Raw genomic sequence first — 22,264 nt, 5'->3', positions numbered from 1 at the left:
TCAGACATGACTTTCTTTTACTTTTCTGCCTGAAAAATAAAGTATGAAGAGAGATAAGATCCTGGAATTGTAATTATTTTCTAATTTATTGTTTGCCTTTTTATTTCATTTATAGTTTTGACACATAAAAATTTGTTTAATGCAGCCTCATGGAGCACTGAGAATTTCATAAGCATTTTATATTTTTATTTTTTTTACTTATGCACTCATTAAAATTGATCTTTAAAAATTGATTTTGAGAGAGAGAGAGGAAATATGGGGGAGGTGGGGAGAGAAACATCGATTTGTTGTTCCACTTATTGATGCATTCACTGGTTGATTCTTGTATGTACCCTAACTGGGGATTGAACCTGCAACCTTGGTTTATGGGTTATGACGCTCTAACCAACTAAGTTACCTGGCCAGGGCAAGCATTTTATATTTTTAAATGTATATGAGGTCTGTCTGGAAAAAGTCCAGCCATTGTTAATGTAACGAGAATGGTTAGTGTGACATCAATGTAACCTAGCAGCCAAGGACAGTGGACTGGAATGTGCATGCATGAACAATGATGACTTCACTGTACTAGTCAGTGGGGTTGGTGGATGCTGTTGAATGAGCATGTGTACTGTGTGGCTGTCGCATTCAAAATGAGCAAGTAGAGCAACAAATCTGCATCCAATTTTGTGTTAAGCTTGAACAGTCTTCTGCAAAAATGATCTGGATGATTCAGAAGGCCACAGCTATGGGCAACTGGTGATTGGCAGCTTCATCATGACAGTGCACCAGCCCAAGGAATTAAAGAATTTACATTCATTCAGATGGGTAGGAGGGGTAGAGCAGTAGAGACAAGGACACGTGGAATGGGTGGTCCCACACCTAGACGTGGTGAATAAAATTGGGAGGGGTATCTTGAGAGCGAGTGATCCCAGACCCACACCACGCCCCTCAGCCCAGGGTTCCAGTGACAATAAGTCCCCATAACTTCTGGCTGTAAAATCAGTGGGGATTAGGGTGGCAGAAGAAACTTCAGGATTCTCAAGCATCTCCTCCTGAAGGGTCTGCAACGGACTTAGGACTTACTCTTTCTGGGCTCCAGCACCGAGGCAGCAGCTAGAAGGGCACCTGTGGCACATGGGGAGGAACTGAGGTGTCTGGCATCATGGCAAAAGTTGGGGGACAGCTCCCTCCCAGACAAAACTCCAGAGGACAGGCAGCAGCATTGTCCCTTTTCTGAGCCCTCTCCAACACAGCCACAGAGAGGTGCCACCATACCTGAGACTCCATCAACCTGGTTCACACAGGTTGCCCCATCCAGGTGATTTCCTAAGCCTCTGCCCCATCCAATTTACAGGTACACTTTTCTGCATTAGGCCACACTACTAAGGCAGGGAGCCAAAGCCGCTCTACCTAATACATAGAAACACAGGGAGGCTGCCAAAATGAGGAAACCAAGAAATGTGGCCCAAACAAAAGAACAGAACAAAACTCCAGAAAAAGAACTAAACAAAATGGAGATATCAGATGCAGAGTTCAAAACACTGGTTACTAGGGCTGCTCAAGGAACTCATTGGGTACTTCAACAGCATAAAAATGACCCAGGCAGAAATAAAATTCACACTAAGTGAACTAAAGAAAAATGTACAGAGAATAAACAGTGGAGTGGATAAAGCTGAGAATCAAATCAATGATTTGGAACACAAGGAAGGAAAAAATTTCAATCAGAACAGCAAGAAGAAAAAAAGAATAAAATAAAACTAGGATACGGTAAGGAGCCTTTGGTACAACTTCAAATGTACCAACATTTAAATCATAGGAGTGCCAGAAGGAGAGAAAGCAAGAAATTGAAAACTTATTTGAAGAAATAATGAAAGAAAACTTTTCTAATTTGGTGAAGGAAATAGACATGCAAGTCCAGAAAGCAGAGAGTCCCAAACATGATGGGTGCAAAGAGGACCACACCAAGACACATCATAATTAAAATGCCAAAGTTAAAGATAGAGAATCTTAAAAGAAGCAAGAGGAAAGCAGAGAATTACCTAAAAAGGAATCCCCATAAAACTATCAGCTGATTTCTCAAGAGAAACTTTGCAGGCTAGAAGAGACTGACAAGAAGTATTCAAAGCGATAAGAAGCAGGGATCTACAATTGAGATTACTCTATCCAGCAAAGCTATCATTTAGAATCAAAGGACAGACAAAGTGCTTCCCAGACAAGGTAAAGCTAAAGGAGTTCATCATCACGAAACCATTATTATATGAAATGTTAAAGGGACTTATTTAAGAAAAAGAAGATCAAAACTACGAACACTAAAATGGCAATGAACTCAGTAGCCAAAGAACTTATATGCATGACCCATGGACATGAACTAAGGGAGGGACTGTTGGAGGTACTGGGTGGAAACAGGCAAAGGGGGAAAATTGGGACAAATGTAATAGCATAATCAATAAAATATATTTTAATAAAAGAAAATAAAAGAGAAAAGTTGTAAATCACAGATTACCAAGCTTTTTCTGTAAAGAGCCAGGTAGTAAGTATTTTAGATTCTGTGAGTTGTACAGTCTCTGTTGCAACTACTCAATTGCTACCATATACATAGATGAAAGAATAAGTTCCAGCAAATGCCTATTTACAAAAGCAGGTGGAGGCCAGATATGGCCCATGGGCCATAGTTTGTTGGCCCCTGTTCTAGATTAAATAAGAGACACTCAGCAACTAAAAGCAAGTTAGGAGTTTAGATTGGATCCTGCATGGGGAAAGAAAAAAAAAAGCTATGAAAGATATTCTTGGGAAAAGGGAAATATAAATATATCCTGGATGCCAGGTGATATTATGAAATTATTGTGAATTTTTTAAAGGAATGGTGAAGAATTTCATAAGGAGTGGTGGAGATCAACATTTAGTCTAGTACCATCACTTCATAGATTGCCTAGCAGCCAAAAATAAGCTATTTATTCTGAAATCATCTCCAAAGAGTACATTTACAGAATGGGAATTGTGAAATTTCTCCCCATTTGTGTGTTGGCTGTAGGTCGCCGGTTCTCAGCCATGCATTACTCTGCCCCTGGGGAGACATTGGTAACATCAGGAGACATTTTTGGTTGTCACTCCCAGGGTGAGATGCCACTGACATCTGGCTGGTACAGGTCAGGGACGCTGCTAAACCTCCGACACGCTGCAGGTCAGCCCCGGCTACAGAGCAGTCCCTATTATCTGGTCCAGAATGTTAGAAACCCTGGGCGTGGATGTAAAGACAGAAGACCTGGATGCAGGCCCAGCCCTGCCACTTAAAGGTGAGTAACCCTCAACAAGTTATCTGGCCTTCCTTGAGCCTCGGTCTCCTCATCTGTAAAATGCATACGTGGTCCCTCATTCGCTCTTGCTCAGGGCTGCTGCAGGCCTATCTGAAAGCATGAGTGGGCATGAGAGGCCTTTGTGTATGCCACAGAGATACATATCATACATGAGGCCTGGGGACAGAAGCAGTGGGAAGATGCTTCGTCATTCTTATGATGAGTAGGAGGCCAGGACACTGGTACCTATGCAGAAAAATACTTCCATGTTGGAGCGGAATCACTTGGAGGTTTGCTTAAACGGACTCCTGAGCCCCACCCCCCAAGTTTCTAATTCAGTGTTCTGGGGTGGGGCCCCCTAATTTGGATTTCTCAGTAGTTCTGGGTAATGCTGTCAGCACCTAACATTGAGAACTGTGATCTTGCGATCCCAACTTTCCATCTCCTACCAACAGGGGGTAGCAGAGAGCAGCAAACATCCGGTCGGTCACCGAAGAAGCGGGTTGAGAGACGGTCAAAATCCTCATCAAGCCTCCCTACATTTCAATCTAACAAATAGCAGGAGAGAGCGAGCTGAAATCATGAATTATTTAGATTTATATTCTCCATATGACCTTGGCAACAAGTCATTTAACTTCCGCTGAATGGCTATCTGTAAAAGTGGGGGAATAACCTAAAAGATAGTGGGCTGACAATTAACGTTTGCTGAGAATTAGAACTCCCCAAGAAAATTGAAATGCGAACGTGATAAATTATTCTGGGAATTTCTTATTCCTAGGACTTCCTATGCATGTCTGCATTTTAAACACTTCTGACTCACTTACAAACATTGGTTGCCCTAGTTGAATTTTCAATTGTTCAGCGGTTCGGAGGCAGTATTGTCAATGCATTCATTATACCTCGGGTGTATAATAACTTCAAAAGTTAGTGGCAGGCTAAGGGCAGATAAAAAGACAGTCATGGGGTTGAGGGGGGAGGTGATCACCTTCTAATGGGGCTCCTGGTTGGGGAAACATCCTTTAAGGTTTTTCTTTCTTTCTTTCTTTTTTTTTTAAAGACTTGTCTCTTAGCTGCTGGAAATGGTACCCTAAAAATTCAGGCCAGTTCCCAAGACTCTCACCTTTTGCAGGCTGATTTTGATCCTTCAACCATCACTGACTGAGCACCAGTATGTCCCAGGCTCTGGTCTGGAGAGGACACAACCAAGGAATGAGAGGCAAGGACTCTGCTTGGAGCTTGGATTCAAGTTTTCATTGCAGTGAGCGCTGACCTTTGGCCTGGAGCCCGTCCCACCCCGCCCTCTGCACGTGCGCATGCGCTGACACACACCCATTTGCGCCAACCCCATTGACCTCAACCTCATCTTCAGAAGCAATTCCTCTGCTCTGTATAACTGAACTGCGGTTCCCTTTGTCCTTGAAATTCTGGAGTAAAATTTGTTTTGGAGATCTATAGGCTTTTTGGGATTTTAGTACATTAATGGAATTTTGGTATTGGTATTTAACCAATTTTAATTCTCTGTATAATTTTCCCAGAGATAGTATCATGTTACCTCACTACTCAAAACTTCTCTCAAATTTACAATGCAATTGTCACTGTTGACTGCATTGTACAGGTTTTAATGATACAATTAAATATGAAGATGAGCTTAATGAGTCCTTCAATTTTTTTTAAGACTTTATTTATTTATTTTTAGAGAGAGGGGAAGGGAAGGAGAGAAAGAAACATTAATGTGTGATTGCCTCTCACGTGCCCCCTACTGGGGTCCTGACCCGCAACCCAGGCATGTGCTCTGACTGGGAATTGAACCAGCAACCCTTTGGTTTGCAGCCCAGCACTCAATCCACTGAATGAGCCACACTAGCTAGGGCTATTTTAAGGTGTTTATTAGAATACATTCCTTTAGCATATTCTTTCTATAAAAGAAAGATTAACTACTGATGAGAATGTGGCAGAAGGATTTTGTGGCTGTGGATATAGTTTTAAATTTTTGTTTTTGGAATTGAGTAGAGGAAGGTAGGGAGGGCTTAAGCCAGGCATTGTCCCTTGGTGCACTGAGAACTCATCTATAAAATGGAGGGAAGGAGGAAGAGAGGGAAGCTAAACTGGTGAATTCTAAGGTCCCTGAGCTCGAATGCTTGTGCAAAATCGGGAGGATATTACCCAGTTTCCTTACAGTGATGTCAGGAGGATTATATCCTAAATTAACAGCTGGCACTGTGGTGTACGGGCCACACCTGGCTCTCCGCCTGTTAATTCCCTGCACCACAAGCAAAAGTTAGGAGATATATTTTTTTTTAATTTAATTTTTCCATTACCATTTATCCCCCCATACCCTCTGCCACCTCTACCCATCCCCTTCCCCCTGCAGTTTTATATTTTTTGTTTGAAAAAAGTTAAGAGAATATTATTTTGTGCCACATAAAAATTCCCTGAAGTTCACATTTCAGTGTCCATAAGTACAGCTGATTAGCACACACAACCACACCCATTTATTTATTCATTGTCAGTGGCTGCCTTTGCTCTACAGTGGAGTCCGGTGGTTGGCACAGTGGTCACGTATGGTCTACATGGACTCGAACATTTGCTATTTCGTCCTTTACAAAGAAGTCTGCTGAACTATTTGAAAGCATTGTTGAACTCCATTCTGAACTGAACTGAGAAAACAAGAATCCTTCAGAGATCTTCAATTATGTGAAATATAATTTTCTTAACTGAGTGCCTGCAGCTCTTACCCTCAGTCTAACGTCACATTATTCCATAATGACAACAAGCACTGTACTATCTGACAAAGTAAGTGAAGTGTTTGTTGCCAAGTTAGCTATAGGAAAATGTCTAAAAAGACTTTCTGAAGAAAAACAAATCTGATAATCCTCTCAGGAGAAATTACAAAATGGAAAATCACAACATGAAAAGCAAATGATGAAGAATTTCATAAATCCCCTAAAAAAACCAACCGTAAAGAAAAAGATTGATATTTCAAATTATTTTACATTTTAAAGTTCTGTATGAAAAAGACACCACAAACTTCTTGTTTAAAAATACCCACAAAATTCTCATATGCTGCTGGTGAATGTGCAAGATGGGAAACAGTAGTTTGGAAAATAGTTTGGCAATTTTTTAATAAAGATAATATATAGGTAACCACGTACCCACATAATCTGGCCTTTCTACTCCTGGGTCTTTACTTAGGAGAAATTAGGATGTAGTTTCATACAACAACTTGTACCTAAATGTTCATGATAATGTTATCTGCGATAGTCACAGACTAGAAACAGCCTAAATCTCCACCAACTGGTAAATGGATAAACAAATGTCATATGTCCATAAAATGAAACACTACTTGACAATAAAAAAAGCACATACTATTGATAGATGGAACAATGTGGATATATCTCAAAAGCTTTAGGCTAAATGAAACAAGCCAGACATAATGAATGAGACTGTTTATATGATATTCTGGAAAAGGCAAAACTATAATGATTGACAGCAGATCAGTACTTGCCTGGGACTAGAAGTTGGGGGAGGAGATTGACTGTGAGCACAAGGGAACTTTGGGAGGCACAGGAAACATTTTATACCACAATTGTAATGGTTCACAACTGCATACACTAGCCAAATATCATTAAATTTTAGGGTTAAAATTGGTTATGTTTATCTTATATAAATATACCTCAATAAAGTTGATTAAAAATGAAAAGTCACTGACTGGAAGAATATAATTTCAATACATGTAACTGGTAAAAGATTAGTGCCTAGATTATACAAAAAAAAATTATTAGGGAAACACAAATCATACAATGAGACATCATTTCAGACTGGCATAGATAAAAAAAAAAATCTGACAAAATTAAGTGTTGGTGAAAGTGAGAACACCAGAACACATACACCCTGCTCTTGGGAGTTTAAAATGGAACAGTGGTTTTGGGAAATAATCTAGCATTATCTGGTGACATTGAAGATATACGTATCTATGATCCTGCAATCTCACTCCTGGGTATCGAACGCCCTAGAGAAACCCTTGCACGTGCTCCAGGGGACATGGACAAGCACATTCAGAGCAGCATGAGAAGCAACCCAAGTGTCTCTCAACAGTAGCATGGATAAAACAGTTGAGATAAACAATGGAATACCATGCATCAATGAAAACGAATAAACCTACAGCTATAAACACCAAGAGGAAGACTTTCACCTCTTCCTCTTCCTCAATGTAATGTTGACAGAAAAAGCAAGTTGCCAAAGAATACACAATATGATACCATTTAAAAATTCAAAAACATGGAAAACTAAACAAAATGAGAATGTACACAAACATACATTTTAAGCCTATAGAATAGAAGGTGAAAGAATTACTCCATGAAATTCAGCACAGTGGATGTCTCCAGGGAGGAGGAACGGGGGCTGTGTAAGCAGCAATCGGGGGACTTGTTTTGCTAAGCTGACTGGTGGGTTTGTTTTATTCTTCTTTACACTTCATCTATACGCTGTATGTATTCTTCAGTACATTGCAAATATCACTTACTTTTTTTTTAAGTGGAATGAAATAACGTCTAAAAGAATCTTTAAATAATCACAAGTCATAGGGGAAAACTGGCAAAGTTTCATGAACAGAAAACCCACAGAGAAGGAAATCCAAATGCCAATCCACATGTGAAGAGATGCCCAACCACACCAGTAACTGGGGAAATGCAAATACAAAGAGCGGCGATATGTCAACAACAAGCCATTAGTACAGCATGATATTTGAACAAAATTAAAAACATACTCTCAATTGTTTATGCCTACATAGGAAGTTAAAGAATAGAAATGTGCATGGGAATGGAACACATCAAATTCAGGGGAGTGGTCATCACTAACAATGGAGAAGGGCCTGGGATTAGAGGGGGTTGTGAAGGGGCGTTTGCTGAATCTGTGACATTTTATTTCTGAAGGGAAAGAGATCTGAAAATATGGCAAAAAGATGTGCTAACTCTGGGAAATTCACGTTTTTCTCACCACTATTCTGTATGTTGGAAAGTTTGTTTAAAATAATATTTTAAAAGAATGAGTTATTAAATCTTTTCTTTCCTCATGTGTGGTCTGAACAACCTCATACGGATGAAATTTAAGCGATTCGTTTCAAAACTGCCTAGAGCTTTGAAGCCTCAAGACCTGACCTACTTGCCTTTTTCTACAAAACCCACCTGCCAACTTGAAGTTATTTCTAGTTGGGTTCACAGTGGCTGTTGATGGCACCCGCCCAAAATGTCCTTCACCTCATCTATGAAATGGCTTCTATCACCCTGGAACCTCCTAACAAGAGAGGCAGCCATGGAAGCGTTCCAGTCACTGACTCCGCGCTGGGCCACGGCACACAGCTCGGCTTTGAACACAAGACCGCTTCAGCGGACGAGCTGTGTTTCAAAGCTTCTGGCTGCTGCCTTCCTTCACTTTATTACTGTATGAAAAGAGTCACTGCCCTGACCGGTGTAGCTCGGTTGGTTGGGCATCGTCCCCCAAACAGAAGGCTCACTGGTTTAATTCCCGGTTGTCTGGGAGGGTTAAGGGCATGTGCGAGCGGCCGCCGATGGCTGTTTCTCTCCCCTTCTTCCTCCCTTCCCCTCTCTCTAAAAATAAATAAAATATTTAAAAAAAAATTCCTCCCTTCGTGAAATTTACATCCAGAAAAAGGCAAGGATGACTTTGTGTGGCACTATGACCTTGGGCAGAGCAATGTGGGGAATCACTAGCTGTCAGACTCCTACGACAAGTCAGACCGAGTCAGTTCCCCCGGGCCACCGCTGGGGCTCAGACCCCGCCCACGGCCCCGCCTTCGGAACCTGGTCCCGCCCACGCTCCTTACGTCGATACTCCAGGCCGCACCGCCCGGACCTGGCCAATCGAAAGCTGCATAAGCGGCTTTGACTCCATTAAGCTCCGCCCCGTGAGTCGCCTCGCGGCGACGGCAATGGGGCCGAGAGGCTTTGTGGCTCGGCAGCTCTGGACGCTGCTAGGCTGTAGGGCCCTTTCCCCTGTGGGCGCTGCGTCCCGGTTTCGGTTGCTGGCCTCGGGGCAGCTTCCCGCGGGACCAGCGCTCGGCCGGGCCTGCTTGACCCCCGACCGTGCGCGCGGCCTGCTCGGCGGGCCCGCCCTGGAGGAGCAGACGTTGGGGGCAGTCAGCGAGGGACGCCCGGAATCACGCCCTGCAGGTACGGGCGCGGGGGAAGGCGGCCGCGTTCCCCTGCGGGCGGCCGGAAGCCAGATCGCGGCTCAGGAGGCTCTGAGTTACCCTCCTTATGCATTTCTCTTGGAGTCACGAAACTCCTGCAGATTCAGAGCTGGAATGGACTTGAAAGGTGGTTGGCGCCAACTCTGCCATTTCACAGTGGAGAAACTGTGAGGTCAGGAGATGAGCTGCGAGCTCCGACACCCCAGCACTTGCGAAGGGCCACACCAGGCCCTTGGCATCACAACCTCACCGCCCTCACTCCCCTTCACACTCTTCATAGGGCTTGAGAAATGGGTTTGTCCAGAGTGCTGGGGCGGGGAGCTAAGGGGGTACGAAGCGCTGAGAGGATGTGGGGCTAATTTAAGGTCCTCTAATCACGCGAGGCTTTTAGAAACTTTGGTGGTAAATAGATCACATCTGCGAAAGGCTAGGGTATGAGAGAGGGAGGTGTTAGGGACTAGCCTAACTAAGGGACCAGCCTAACTAAGGGACCTAGTGGTCGTTGGGAGTCCGCTGTGGAACGTAAAGCTCTAAACTTAGAGGCTGTAATACTCCAAAGTGAAGAGCAAAATATCTACAGCTCCACGGGACGGGCGGGGGGGTGGGGCGGGGAGGCGCGGAGGCGGGGGGATAGGCTCTCACGGATAATGGTGGTTCCATAACCCAAATGGCTTTATAAGAAAAACTTGAAGGTTCAAAATAAGAATTGCTTTTAAACATTTAGCTCCCATTGGTTGGTTTGAGGGCCCACACGTCATCTGCTCGGCCTGCATTTTCATCAAGTGAAGGTTGGGAACCAGCTAAAAAGTGCCCTTCCAGCTCACAATACTAGTTTTGTGACCCTTTATGTCTGGGATTCAATTTAATATGCCCCAGAATATCACCGTGCCCCCCCCCCCCACTCCACTTGTGCTGTTCTTTTCCTTTCTTTCTCTGACAGTTCTATGTCAGAGGTATATTGCTCATTTCCTCAAGTACTAATTAACAAAAACTCATTTGTTGCTGGTGCGGGTCTATTTGCACGCGGTAGTAGTGAAGGATGGCTCTGTGTAGCCTGAGCACCCTTCCCATAAAAGCAGAGCAGTGCTATGTGAAGGAACCCACTGCCCAGGCTCAGCTTCCAGGAGGCCTGGACCCTGCTGTCTTTCGAAACATTTTAAATCAAAATACCCTCATGGAAGAGCAGTTTCACTGTCAGTTGCCTGTGTCGCCGCCTGCGCACCCTGTCTCCTACTCATCCACCTGACACAAGCAAACCTTTGTGCATTTCAGATCACACTGGCCCCAAGTTTGACATTGACACGCTGGTCTCACTGCTAAGGCAAGAAAATGCACGAGACATTTGTGTGATCAAGGTTCCTCCGGAAATGAAATATGCAGATTACTTTGTGGTTGCTAGTGGAACTTCTACCCGACACTTACATGCCGTGGTCTACTACATCGTGAAAATGGTAGGATGCTTGCTTTTCCTATTGGAACCGTTAACTGGTGGAATGGTGTGAGTTCAAAAGGTCGAGGAGTAATGCGTGAAAAGTAAACCCGTCAATGAGATTGTATAAGAAACCCGAATTTTCAGAATTTGAATGAGTGTTTTATATTCTTTGATAGTGAAGGTTATGGGGACCAATGTTTAGCCCTAGTGAATCACGGTATTTTTAATTCTTGTGTCTAATGACCACAAGGAAAACAATACTAAAAAATAACCTGAGGCAGACTAGAAGACGGCAGTATACCCCAGAGGGAGTTCTAGAGCAGCACTGTCCAGTGCGATAGCCATTGGCCACATGTGACTCCTTAATTATAAATTAAAATTAAATATTCAGTTCTTCCGTTGTACCAGGCCAAATTTCAGGTGCTCACTGGCCACGTGTGACTAATGGCTGGCTGCCATAGCACACAGCGTGACGGTGAAACATTTCTGTAATTCCAAAACGTTGTACTGGACAGTGCTGACCTAGAGTTTAGTTCTGAGCATGTCCGGTGTTCCCAAGTACTGCGCTGGGTATTGGGAAGAAGAAAATGAAAAAGATTTAGTCCTTGCCCCCCTGAATTCACAGATGAGGGAAGGGGAGGCCGTTCATTTTCCAGTTGGACTGAACATGAATCAGAATGAGGAAGAAAATGTACTTGACAACCTTTACCTGATTCTTATATCACTTTACAGGGAAACATATGTCTCTCGCCTTGTTGAAAATTGGTCATAGAGGGCACAATTAAGACCCCCAAAAATAGTTGGGATTGCCAGGAGAAGGGTGGTAAAACAAGCAGGCTGGAAACTGAGCTTGGTGCCTGTACACATTAAACAGTAACCCCATGAGGACCAGCTGCGGGTACAGGAGACTAGCTGTTGTTGGGGGGCTGGTCCTGTGGAGCAGGAGTTGTTTTAGTGTCGCTCTGAGGCCAGCCGCTGGGTGTGTGGCATCTGGAGCCTCTTAGGAGAGGCTACAGTGTGAGCCAGGGCTGGCCAGCACTTGTGCCAAGCGTGATGATCCTCGGAAAAGGCTCCAGCGCTAGCCGTGGTTGACCCGCACTCGGGCCGGGCTTGGGGCCACCCGGGAGGAGCTGCAGTGCAAGCTGAGGTGGGCAGCTGCCGCTTGTGCCGAGCGTAAGGGCGTTCGGGAGAGGCGGCAGTGCAAGGAGTGTCGAGCCACAGCTTGTGCCGAGCCCGAGAGGGCGTGGGAGAGACTGCAGTGCCCATCGAGGCCAGCGACTTGAATGGAGTCTCCAGAGGAGACTCCAGCGGGGAGAGGGGCTTGGGTGGGGCAGGGTCTCCGGGAAACGCCCGAACCAGGTGAACGGTGTCAGCCAAGTTAATGGGGAGGGACAGATTTTTGCCAGCTGTGCAGGAGGAGAGCTCAACAAAGGAACAGTGGCACGTGCCAGGTCTTTTTGTCCCAAGAGAGTTCCCACCCTAAAGTTCATCGATTTAATGCTTCCCTGAGTGACCCAGGCATTTCTTGAACTGCCCCCTCTGCGCTGGAGCTCGGAGCAAGTGAGTTTGTGCGTGAACCTTTTAAGAACAGTGTTGCAGTCCCCCGCGGCTCCTGGTCTCCCTCAGATGTATCCCTGCTGGTGTTCAAAGCCAGATCCAGATGTTATGTGCTCCTCCTACCCTTCGTGGCTGCTCCAGGCTCAGGAGGCTTGGACAGCCTGTTTATTGGTTGTGACACCCTGGGTGTGGGACCTGTTCACACCACATCTTGGCCCCTCCTCTGCACCTTGATGTGGTTTCTACTTTGTATCCTTAGAGGAATCCTGTTCCTCTAGTCTTCAGGTGCTTCTCAGTGATGATGGTTCTATAATTTAGTAGTGATTTTGATTTGTTCATGGGAGGGAGTTCAGGATTTATCTACTCCACCATTTGACTGTCCTGTCCCTGCTTTTAATACAAGTAAAATTGCCAGATCATGATAATTCTATTTTTCACTTTTTGAGGAACCACTAACAGTCCCACCAGCAGTTCATAGGGGTTTCAGTTTCTCCACATCTTTGCCAACACTTGTTATTTACTGACTTGTTGATAATAGTAATCTTCATGGGCGTGAAGTGGTATCTTACTGTGGTTTTGGTTTGCATAGTCATTAGTGACACTGAGCATCTTTTCACGTGCTTATTGGCCATTTGTATATCTTTATAGAGACATCCCTCTCCAAGTTATTTGCCCATGTTTCAATCAGGCTGGGAAGTTTTAAGAGCTCTCTGTATGTTCTGGGTATCAAATGTGATTTGCAGTATTTTCTCCCATTCTGTAGATTGCCTTTTTACTCTGTTGATAGTGTCCTTTAATGCAGAAAAGGTTTTAACTTGAATAAAGTCCAGTGCATTTATCTTTGTTGTTGCTACCTTTGACTTTGGTGTCATATCCAAGAAGTCATTGCCAGATCAAATGTCACAAAGCTTTTCCACTGTGTTTTCTCCTAAGAATTTTATAGTTTTGGGTCTTACGTTTAGGTCTTTCTCCATTTTGAAGTGGTTTTTGTAGACAGTGTAAACCCCCAGGGTGGTCCAACCTTTTGGTGTCTCTGGGCCACAGTGGAAGAAGAGTTGTCTTGGGGCACATGTTAAATACACTGCAACACGTAATCACAAAAAAAATCTCATACTGTTGTAAGTAAGTTTACAGGTTTCTGCTGGGCTGCATTCACAGCCATCCTGGCTGCACGCGGCCTGTGGCCTGCAGGTGAGACACCCCTGGAGGTAAGGGTCCAACTTCATTTTCTTGCATGTAGATACCTAGTTTTCTCAGTACCATTTGTTGAAAAGGTTGCCTCTGCCCCACTGAAGGGATTTAAAACCCTTGTTGAAAATCATTTGGACATGCGGGCTCTTTCTTTATTTCAATATTTTATATGTCTACCTTGATCACAGTTGATTACTGCAGCTTTTAAGTTTTGACATCAGGACATTTGAGACCTCTAACCATGTAAGCTTTTCAGAATTGTTTTGGCTATTTAGGGTCCTTTAAATTACATACATATTTTAGAATCAACTTTTTCTGGGGGAAAAAAGTCACTTGGGATTGTGATGGGGATTACATTGAATTTGTAGGTAACTGTGGGAAATGTTGACATCTTAACAATATTAAGTCCTCCAATCCATGAAAGCAGGGTATTTCCATTTATTGGTGTCTTTAATTTCTTTTAGCATCATTCTGTAGTTTCCAGCAGACAAGTCTTTGGCCTTTATGGTTAAGTTTATTTCTAAGTATTTATTCTTTTGATTCCGTTGTAGATGGAATTTTTTCAGGTTTTTCATTGTTTATAGAAATGCAACTGATTTTTGTGTGTTGATTTTTTTAATCTTACACTTTTGTTGAATTCATTGATTAGTTCTAATGGTTCTCCCCCTGCTCCCCGGCCGTCTCTCATAGAATCCTTAGGATTTTCTGCATGTAAGATCATGTTTTTACAAAGAGAGATAATTTTATTTCTTCCTTTCCAATTTAGATACCTTTATTTTTTTATTGCTCTGGCTAGAATACCAGTACTATGTTGAATAAGAGGGGCAAAAGTGGGGCATTCTTGTCTTGTTACGAATCTTAGAGGGAAAACTTAGTCTTTTGCCATTGAATATAATAGCTGTGAGCTTTTATCTTCTTGAGATATTCTATTCTTCTATTCTTATCTGGTTGAGTGTATCATAAAAGGATGTTGAATTTTGTTAAAAGCTTTTTTTACACAAATTTGAGATGGTCCTGTGGTTTTTGTCCCTCATTTTGTTTGTATGATTTATTATACTGATTTCATGTGCAATCATCTTTATGGTCCAGGAATAAATCCTACGTGGTTGTGTATATATTTTTCAATATGCTGTTGAACTGGTGTGCTGGTATTTTGTTGAGGGTTTTTACATCAGTATTCATCAAAGATTCTGGTCTGTAGTTTTCTAATAGTGTCTTTGTCTGGCTTTGGTGTCAGGGTAATGCAAATCTCAGAGAAGTTAGGAAGTGTTCTTTTCAGTATGTTTTAGGAGGAGTTTAAGAAATATTTGTTAGCTTTTATTTAAATATTTGTTAGAATTTACAAGCAAAGCCTTTGTTAGTAACTTTTTCCCCTGTATGTTTTTATTTTTTTAAAGATTTATTTATCTTTACAAAGGGGAGGGAGGGAGAAACATCAATGTGAAAAAGGAATATGGATCAGTTGTCTCTCATAAGTGCCCCAATAGGGGACTGAACCCAGCCACATGCCCCGACTGGAAATCAAACCAGCAATGTTTCACTTTGAAGGATGCCCGGTGACCTGAGCCACACTGGTCAAACTCCCCCAACACCCCCGCTTTTTAAAATTGAGACATAACTGTGTTGAGAGGTTTCTGATTACTGACTCAGTCCTGTAAGTATTACTAAATAGGTCTGTTCAGACTTACTTTTCTTCATGATTCAGTCTTCGTAGGTTGTGTTTCTAGGAATTTATTCATTTCATCTTGGTTATCCAATTTGCTGGCATAAGATCATTCATAGCATAATCCTTTCTCCTTTTCTAAACTTGATAGTAATGTCCTCTCAGTTGTTTCTGATTTTAGTTATTTGGATCTTCAATTTCTTCACTTGTCAATCCAGCTAAAGTTTTATCAATTTTATTGATCTTTTTGAAAAACCAAATCTTGGTTTCATTGATTTTTGCCCTATTTTTTCTCTGATTATTTCCTTCTTCCTGCTAGTTTTAATTTGTTCCTCATTTTCTAGTTCTTTTAGGTTTAAGTTCAAGTTTTTAATTTGGGGGCTTTTCACCTGTAAGCATTTATCGCTATAAATTACCCTCTTGACACTGTTCATTGCATCCCGTAGTTTTGGTATGTTATCTTTTAATTTGTCTCAAGATATTTCCTGTGATTTAATCCATTGTTTTCCTGAAAGTCTGTTAATTTCCACTTATTTGTATATTTTCTAGTTTTCCTTCTGTTGATGTCTTGTTTTTCATTGTGCTGAGGAAATACACTTTATGATTTCAATTTTTAAAAATTTATTGACTTGTCTGACATCATGATCTGGGAAAATGTTCCACGTATACTTAAACATATATATTCTGCTGTTGTTGGGTGCAGTGTTCTGTTAATGTCTGTTAAGTCCAATGGCTCTGTAGTGTTCAAGTCTTCTATTCTTCATTGATCTTCTGTCTGGTTGTTCTGCCCATTATTGGAAAGAATCTTCTATATTTGTGTTACCATCTCTTCCTTTCAATTGTCAGTGTTTTATGTTTAGGAGCTCTGACTTTTGGTGCATATGTTCTTAGTGGTTCTGTCATCTCGGTTAGTTGTCTCTTTTATCATTAATGTCCTTTGTCTCTTGTAATAGTTTTAGACTTAAAGCATATTTTCTGATTTTAGTGTATCTGTTGGGAATAGGGACATGGGATGATAAAGTCCCATTGACATTGTCATAGAGGTAGTTGAAATGGACTGAGAAGACCTAGCCTTAAAGCGGGAACGCAGCACCTGCCCCGAGAGGGAAGGCAGGCTGGCACGGACAGGAGGGGCGATCTGGGTGAGCTTGACGTTGAATGAGCCCAGGCCTCTCTGTGCACTGGACACACTGGTGAATGGGTGGAGTGGCCCTATCAGATGGATTTGGCCTGGATTCAGGAGAGAGGTGTAGGAGGGGGGAGTGATTTAGGGGGAAAACTAGTTTCCCTGAGTTATTTTTTTATATATTTTTTTCAATTCTCACCTGAGGACATGCTCACTGATTTCAGAGGGAAGGAGGGTGGGGGTGTTGGGGGGACAGACCAGTTGCTTCCTATACACACCCCAACTGGGAACTGAACCCACAAGCTTTTGATGCATGTGATGACCCTCCACCCAACTGAGTCATCTGGCCAGGGCTCCCTATTATTATGGGTCCAAGTATGAGGAACATTGCAAATTAGGTCCCAAATTAAGACCAAGGAAAAATACCATCAGACCCTCAGTAAGATCAGATTTCTCTTATCCTTTCCCCCTTTAATATATGACCTCTTTTTCAGTACAAATTCCTAAAATGTAAAAGTGAACCACATGTGAAGATTGAAGGAAAGGAGACTGATGACTGGATGTGTGTGGACTTTGGTAAGTTATTTAGGCACATTTTACAGATAAACATTTGGCATGCATTAACCTTGAACTGTTTTCAGTTGCAAAATGATTGAGATCAATCCTTTTTCCATGTAAAATTTTTGAATTGTTTGTTGCATCATAAGCCAGGTGGTCTTACTCACCTGTGAAATGCTCACCTAAACTGGAATGTATATAATGAGTCACAGGGGTCAGAAAGATGACACAGACCAGGATGCATAACAGGGTAGAGATGGGAGAAGATCCCTTACTGGCCGAAGAAGGCGTGGGGTACACATATCCTTGTCTTCAAGAACCTGGCCAAGTTGAAGCTGAAGGGCATTCCAGGCACAGGACTGGAAGTTTGAAAGACCTAACAGATTTGGGTATTGATATATACATAGTTTCAAAGTATTTTCCCACAAGATGATAATTACAAAGAGGAAAAAGTAACTGTGGAGAACTATGAGGGGTCTGAGATTTTATCTTACTTGTAAACTAACAATTTAGCTGGGGAGTTTTGTGGATATTGGTAAAAGACTCAAGACTATCCAAGACTATTCCCGGGCGAGAGTGGAAGGGCAGTTTCTTACGTACTCCCAGGAGCGGTAGCCAGCTGCGGCACTTCCACACCAGGTTCCCTGTGCCCCAGCTGCTGTAGTGCAACGCAGGGCCTCCCGCTCAGTTGTGACAGAGGAACCCTGAGGTCAGGGTTTGTAATGGGCAAGAAGCAGGCATGCATTCGCTCTGGTGCAAGACACTTTTCTGGCAAGGCTGTAAGGGTTTCTCAGCTTTGTCACTATGAACATTTGGACCAGGAAATTTTAGTGGGAATAGGTAGGAATAGCCTATGCATTGTAGGGTGTTTAGCAGTATCCCTCCCCTTCTCTAACCACGCCCCCAACTGTGAAAATCAAAAATGTCCTAGATTGAGAACCACTGCTGCAAGCAAACCTGCTCTTTGCTCCAGAGAGATAGTATCTCTCTGAGGCTAGTCACCATAAAACATCTTTGAAAAAGCCTAGAACAAAAGGTAGGCAGTGCTTCACTCATAGGATGTGCAGAAATGGACACATTTGGAAACTTGTCTCCCAAAAGAAAGCTAACAGGCCTCACCTTTAGTCACTTGGATGAAGTCAAACTGAAGTTAACACTAGTAATGGTACACACTGGTTGCATGTACCTTCTGTGTAATGCACTGACAAAAACACAGCTACACTTCCATGGTATTTTGCTGGATGGGGTCCACGGTTTGTAGGTCAAACAGGCTCCCAGTTGATGCTCCTCTGTGGTCCACACCTAGAAAACCACTGCTCGAGTTCCTATGGTTACACTTTGAGTAATAAACTATCACAGAGGGTTGTGAGGTCACAAAAATAGCAGCAAACAGGCTACTTTGTCACTGTAACTCTTATCTGTCCTTGACAGGCAGCATGGTGATTCATTTGATGCTTCCAGAAACCAGAGAAAAGTATGAACTAGAGAAATTATGGACCCTACGTTCTTATGATGACCAGTTAGCTCAGATAGCACCTGAGATATTACCTGAAGACTTCATTCTTGGAATAGAAGATGACACTTCACCCCTGACTCCAGTGGAGTTCAAATGTGAATAAAATACCGTTTTAGTCATTTCAGATTGAGATTGAATCACTTCTCAAAATATAGCTCATAAACACCACCTAACTGGGTAAGTTGTCAAAACAAGTCTTCCGACTCCAGGCACTCAAGCTGACTGACATCCGGATGTGGAGACTGTAAGTGAATGACCGCCAGCTACAGTTTAACCATGCCTTTATTCCTGCTAGCCCAGCAGGTTCCCTGTAGCTATCTGGGGTCCCTGTGCTTCACTTAAGCAAAATTAATTAAAATCTGAGCAGAGAGCTAAAGGGTAAGTAGTATTATGTAGAACAGACTAGCCAAACTTTACTTAAAGCCTATAGTTCTTAGTTCATATCCAACAGTATTATCAAGATTTACATTAAAGTACCATGGAATGGAGAAAATAATTTACCAGTAGTTATTGGTGCTTAACTCGATTACATAGTATTTCTAAAAATCTGTTTATTTATAAATTATATTCACATTTATTTGAAAAGACCAAAAATAAAACATACTACAAATCAAGCTGCACCTAATGATGAAAAACTTTATTCTGTATCAAGGTATCTGGAAAGTGAAGCTGCATTTGGGGCACATTACAAATGAGGAATGATCCATATGCAGTGAGTACAAACTCAGTTACAGAATTATTTCCTAGCTATTACCAGATACTCCATTACCAATGCTTAATTGAAAGGAAAACATGATTTGCCACACTAAAAGGCTAGAAGTGAAATATGACAGAATTTAAACCAGCAGATATAAATGTAGCACCTATCTGTAGTTAAAAAAAACAAAAAACAAAAACCCAACAAATATTGGAAAAATCAAATGCTGAGGAAGAGCTCTGGCCATGAGCACATCACATCTCACCCAAAAACCAACCAGAAAGCCAGTCCATGATTTTTTTTAAGCAACTTACTGTTTGGGGGGAAAAAAAATTATGAATGCTAGGTGAATTCCGTGACAAAAAGGGCACTTTTTGGCTAAAACTACAAAATAAACTGGTTTTCTGAAAACATTTAGGAAAACATTTCAAGTCATTTTCAAAATGTCTGATATGCTGGTCATCAGAAAAACTTACCTAGTCTGTAGAAATTCATCTTGAAATACAAATGAGGCAAAATGATTTTTTAAGGGGTTATGTGTGTCCTTCAGGTCCATGTAACAGGATGACTGTGATCGTTTCATGAACAAAAGCAACAATTCTGAGAGCAGTGTGGCCTTGGAGACCACTCACGACCACGTAATTGTACCTCCTGGTCTTTGCCATCAAGTTACGGAATGGAGAAATGAATTCAGTATCAAAGGTTAAATGTCTCATCACAGTCATTCAAATTATATTCCAAAAACCCTTTTCTTACGATAACTGGGTGCAGAGAATACAGAAATCCTGCTGCATTTTATGTATTATTTTAGGTGGCCTTTCATTTTACTTGATTTATCGTTTAAAAATCTTCAAAACAGCTTAGTGAGGCTCATGACAGTGCCTGGCACTTGCAGACATCGCCTTTTATTGCCCTTAAACACGGTCACACCATCTGACTGCCCCACTGGTCCTCACAAAGCAATTCTCCTGGGGCCTGCGGAAAGGGGAAACCAGCTGCTCGGAGGGGCACTGGCAAACTCAGCGCCCTCTAAGGCAAGCCGAGGCTTGCTCTCTGCCAATCGGGTGGAAGTCCACAGGGGCTGCATCTCTTCACTGATGCACTTTCTTTAGGTAGTGATAGTCAAAAGCACAAAGCATTTATGCATTCAATCACATAGCCAAACAAAAAAATGAAGTCTCCTGAAGCCATTTAAACTAGCCATTCCAAAACCACCTGCAACCACTTTGCTCTGTTAGTACCATTGAAAACTTTCCCTACCATAAAAGAAAAAAATAAATGGTATTGCTGCTCTCCAAATATAGGCACTGCTCCACGTCATTGAACATTTATTGGATTTTCCAACTAATAACTGTCAAAAGCCTCAAAAAACCTGAAATTAATTTTCCAGCTTTACTGTCACCAGAAGTAAAATTTTTCTCAGTTATTTGCCTGTTAGCTAATTAAATTTTATTTTTTAAAAAACAGTTGGACTTTTATCTTTATAAAGTATATAAAATTTTCAAAAAAAACACAAAATTTGCTTTCATTGCATTACTGAATACCTGAGGTAGTTGAGTAAAAATGCACATTTAATACCCCTGCCAACACCATTCAGCACTTCCCTTCTGTCATTCATGTTAGTGTTAGATAAAAACAAAACAGACAGTTTTTCTATGCTAATAGCTTAACATATTTAAGTTCCTGTAATCTGTTCTGACTTAGGAGCAATCTATTTGTATTTATTTGATGAATTTAGTGAATGCATCATTAAGCCAATCTCTTGCATTACAGGGGAATATTAAGAAAAATTAGAATATTTGTTATGCTGAAAAATACAACAAAAGGGAAGTGCAGAGCTCCTCTCATTTCCTCCCTCCCCCCCTTTATTTTTTTTTTTTTTTTTCTTTTTAAAGCTGGGTGTCATACATTTCAGAGAGCATAAAGTATACATTCTCACAGAGACAGGAGTTCGAAAGTTGCCTGGTCCTGAAAAACAAGTGGCTAGGTAAAAACGTGTGCGTGTGGTTCTGGGTAAGGGGTCAGCCGCCCGTCTGTTGGCTAAGCAATCTGTCTTTGGTTTGGCGTCTGCCTCTGTGGTGGGCTGTTTCCTGAGCCTTTACTTCCGTCTTGACTGAGGTGGTCCACTTTGCAGAGCTTTCTGCTGTTGATGCTGCTTTACCTGAGTCAGAATTTCCTGAATTTTTCTCTGGGCAACCTACAAAAGGACAGCGCTTTGAAATTTCTACCTGGTCAAAAGTTACTAAAAGTTGTACTACTTTTCCGTTTCAAAAACTTCAAATAGAAGTCTATTTGAAGATTAATTATACATACTAATTTAATTTGCTAGTAGAGTCTCTGAAATCACTGCTAAAACAGGGATTAAAAGTGTGTGGCACTAGAATCGGTGGGCCCTGCACTGGAGGCATAGGCACGGGCGTGGGATGGGACGCTCAGCTTCCCGAGGCGGGGGCCGGGGGAGGGGTGGCAGTGCCACGTCCTGCAGCACAGGTGGCAAGAAGCAGCCCCTGAAGCAGCCCAAGAAGCAGGCCAAGGAGATGGACGAGGAAGATAGGCTTTCAAGCAGAAGCAAAAGAGGAGCAGAAGGAACTCCAGGAGCTAAAAGCCCCTTGGCCATAGGTGGAATTTAAAAATCTGGCAAAAAGTGAGCTCTTCCTGGTGCCTGGGGCAATGGTGATCCTTAATTCCATTCCTGTTTTAACATCTGGATTCCTTGTCATACATCTCTTGCCACCTACAGCTAGAATGAAGTGTTGTCTTGGAGCCTGTCGTACATTTAATAAACTTGTGTAGAAAAGAAATCATCATCATCATCATCATGCAGTGGCTCATCTCTTTAGTTCTTCTCTCTCTGCCACTTCAACCTTAGCTGTGAAATCAGAGTAAACCCAGCCCAGAATCCTGTCAAAGTGTGTTCTTCAGTCTTTGTTCTATCCTGAATTCTGTACCGCCTGGAACCGACTCATTTGAAAAAAATAAAAATCAATAAATTAAAACTCTTAAGTGGCACTAAACAATCATAAATATTTATATGGGGTGGGGGG

The 22,264-nt window shown here is 42.2% G+C and overlaps 2 protein-coding genes across 4 annotated transcripts in view; one reads left to right on the top strand and one right to left on the bottom strand.

Moving 5' to 3' along the window:
• The first annotated feature begins 9,180 nt into the window (after positions 1 to 9,180).
• Positions 9,181 to 18,642, top strand: MALSU1 (mitochondrial assembly of ribosomal large subunit 1). 2 transcript variants are annotated; one of them, XM_054564535.1, is made up of 4 exons: positions 9,181 to 9,460; positions 10,753 to 10,931; positions 16,944 to 17,025; positions 18,439 to 18,642. In XM_054564535.1, the coding sequence occupies exons 1-4, from the start codon at positions 9,220 to 9,222 to the stop codon at positions 18,624 to 18,626; spliced, it is 690 nt and encodes a 229-aa protein (XP_054420510.1). In that variant the 5' UTR covers positions 9,181 to 9,219; the 3' UTR covers positions 18,627 to 18,642. The 2 variants fall into 2 exon arrangements, with proteins under 2 accessions (XP_054420510.1, XP_054420511.1); XM_054564536.1 differs by having other exon boundaries at positions 16,944 to 17,029; positions 18,443 to 18,642.
• A 2,394-nt stretch (positions 18,643 to 21,036) lies between these two features.
• The window catches only part of IGF2BP3 (insulin like growth factor 2 mRNA binding protein 3), a 103,711-nt gene continuing 102,483 nt past the window's right edge, over positions 21,037 to 22,264 (bottom strand). For both annotated transcript variants that reach the window (XM_054564415.1, XM_054564416.1), the window contains one exon: positions 21,037 to 21,417. In XM_054564415.1, coding sequence (XP_054420390.1) covers positions 21,319 to 21,417 — 99 coding nt within the window. In that variant the 3' untranslated portion in view covers positions 21,037 to 21,318. The remainder of the gene's footprint in view (positions 21,418 to 22,264) is intronic.

This window comes from Pteronotus mesoamericanus, unplaced genomic scaffold, assembly GCF_021234165.1.
Source record: "Pteronotus mesoamericanus isolate MK-2021 breed Mesoamerican mustached bat unplaced genomic scaffold, CSHL_Meso_final scaffold_85, whole genome shotgun sequence".
Taxonomy (NCBI): domain Eukaryota; kingdom Metazoa; phylum Chordata; class Mammalia; order Chiroptera; family Mormoopidae; genus Pteronotus; species Pteronotus mesoamericanus.
The sequence above is the reverse complement of the archived record's forward strand: the minus strand, read 5'-3'. Positions and strand labels throughout refer to the sequence as shown.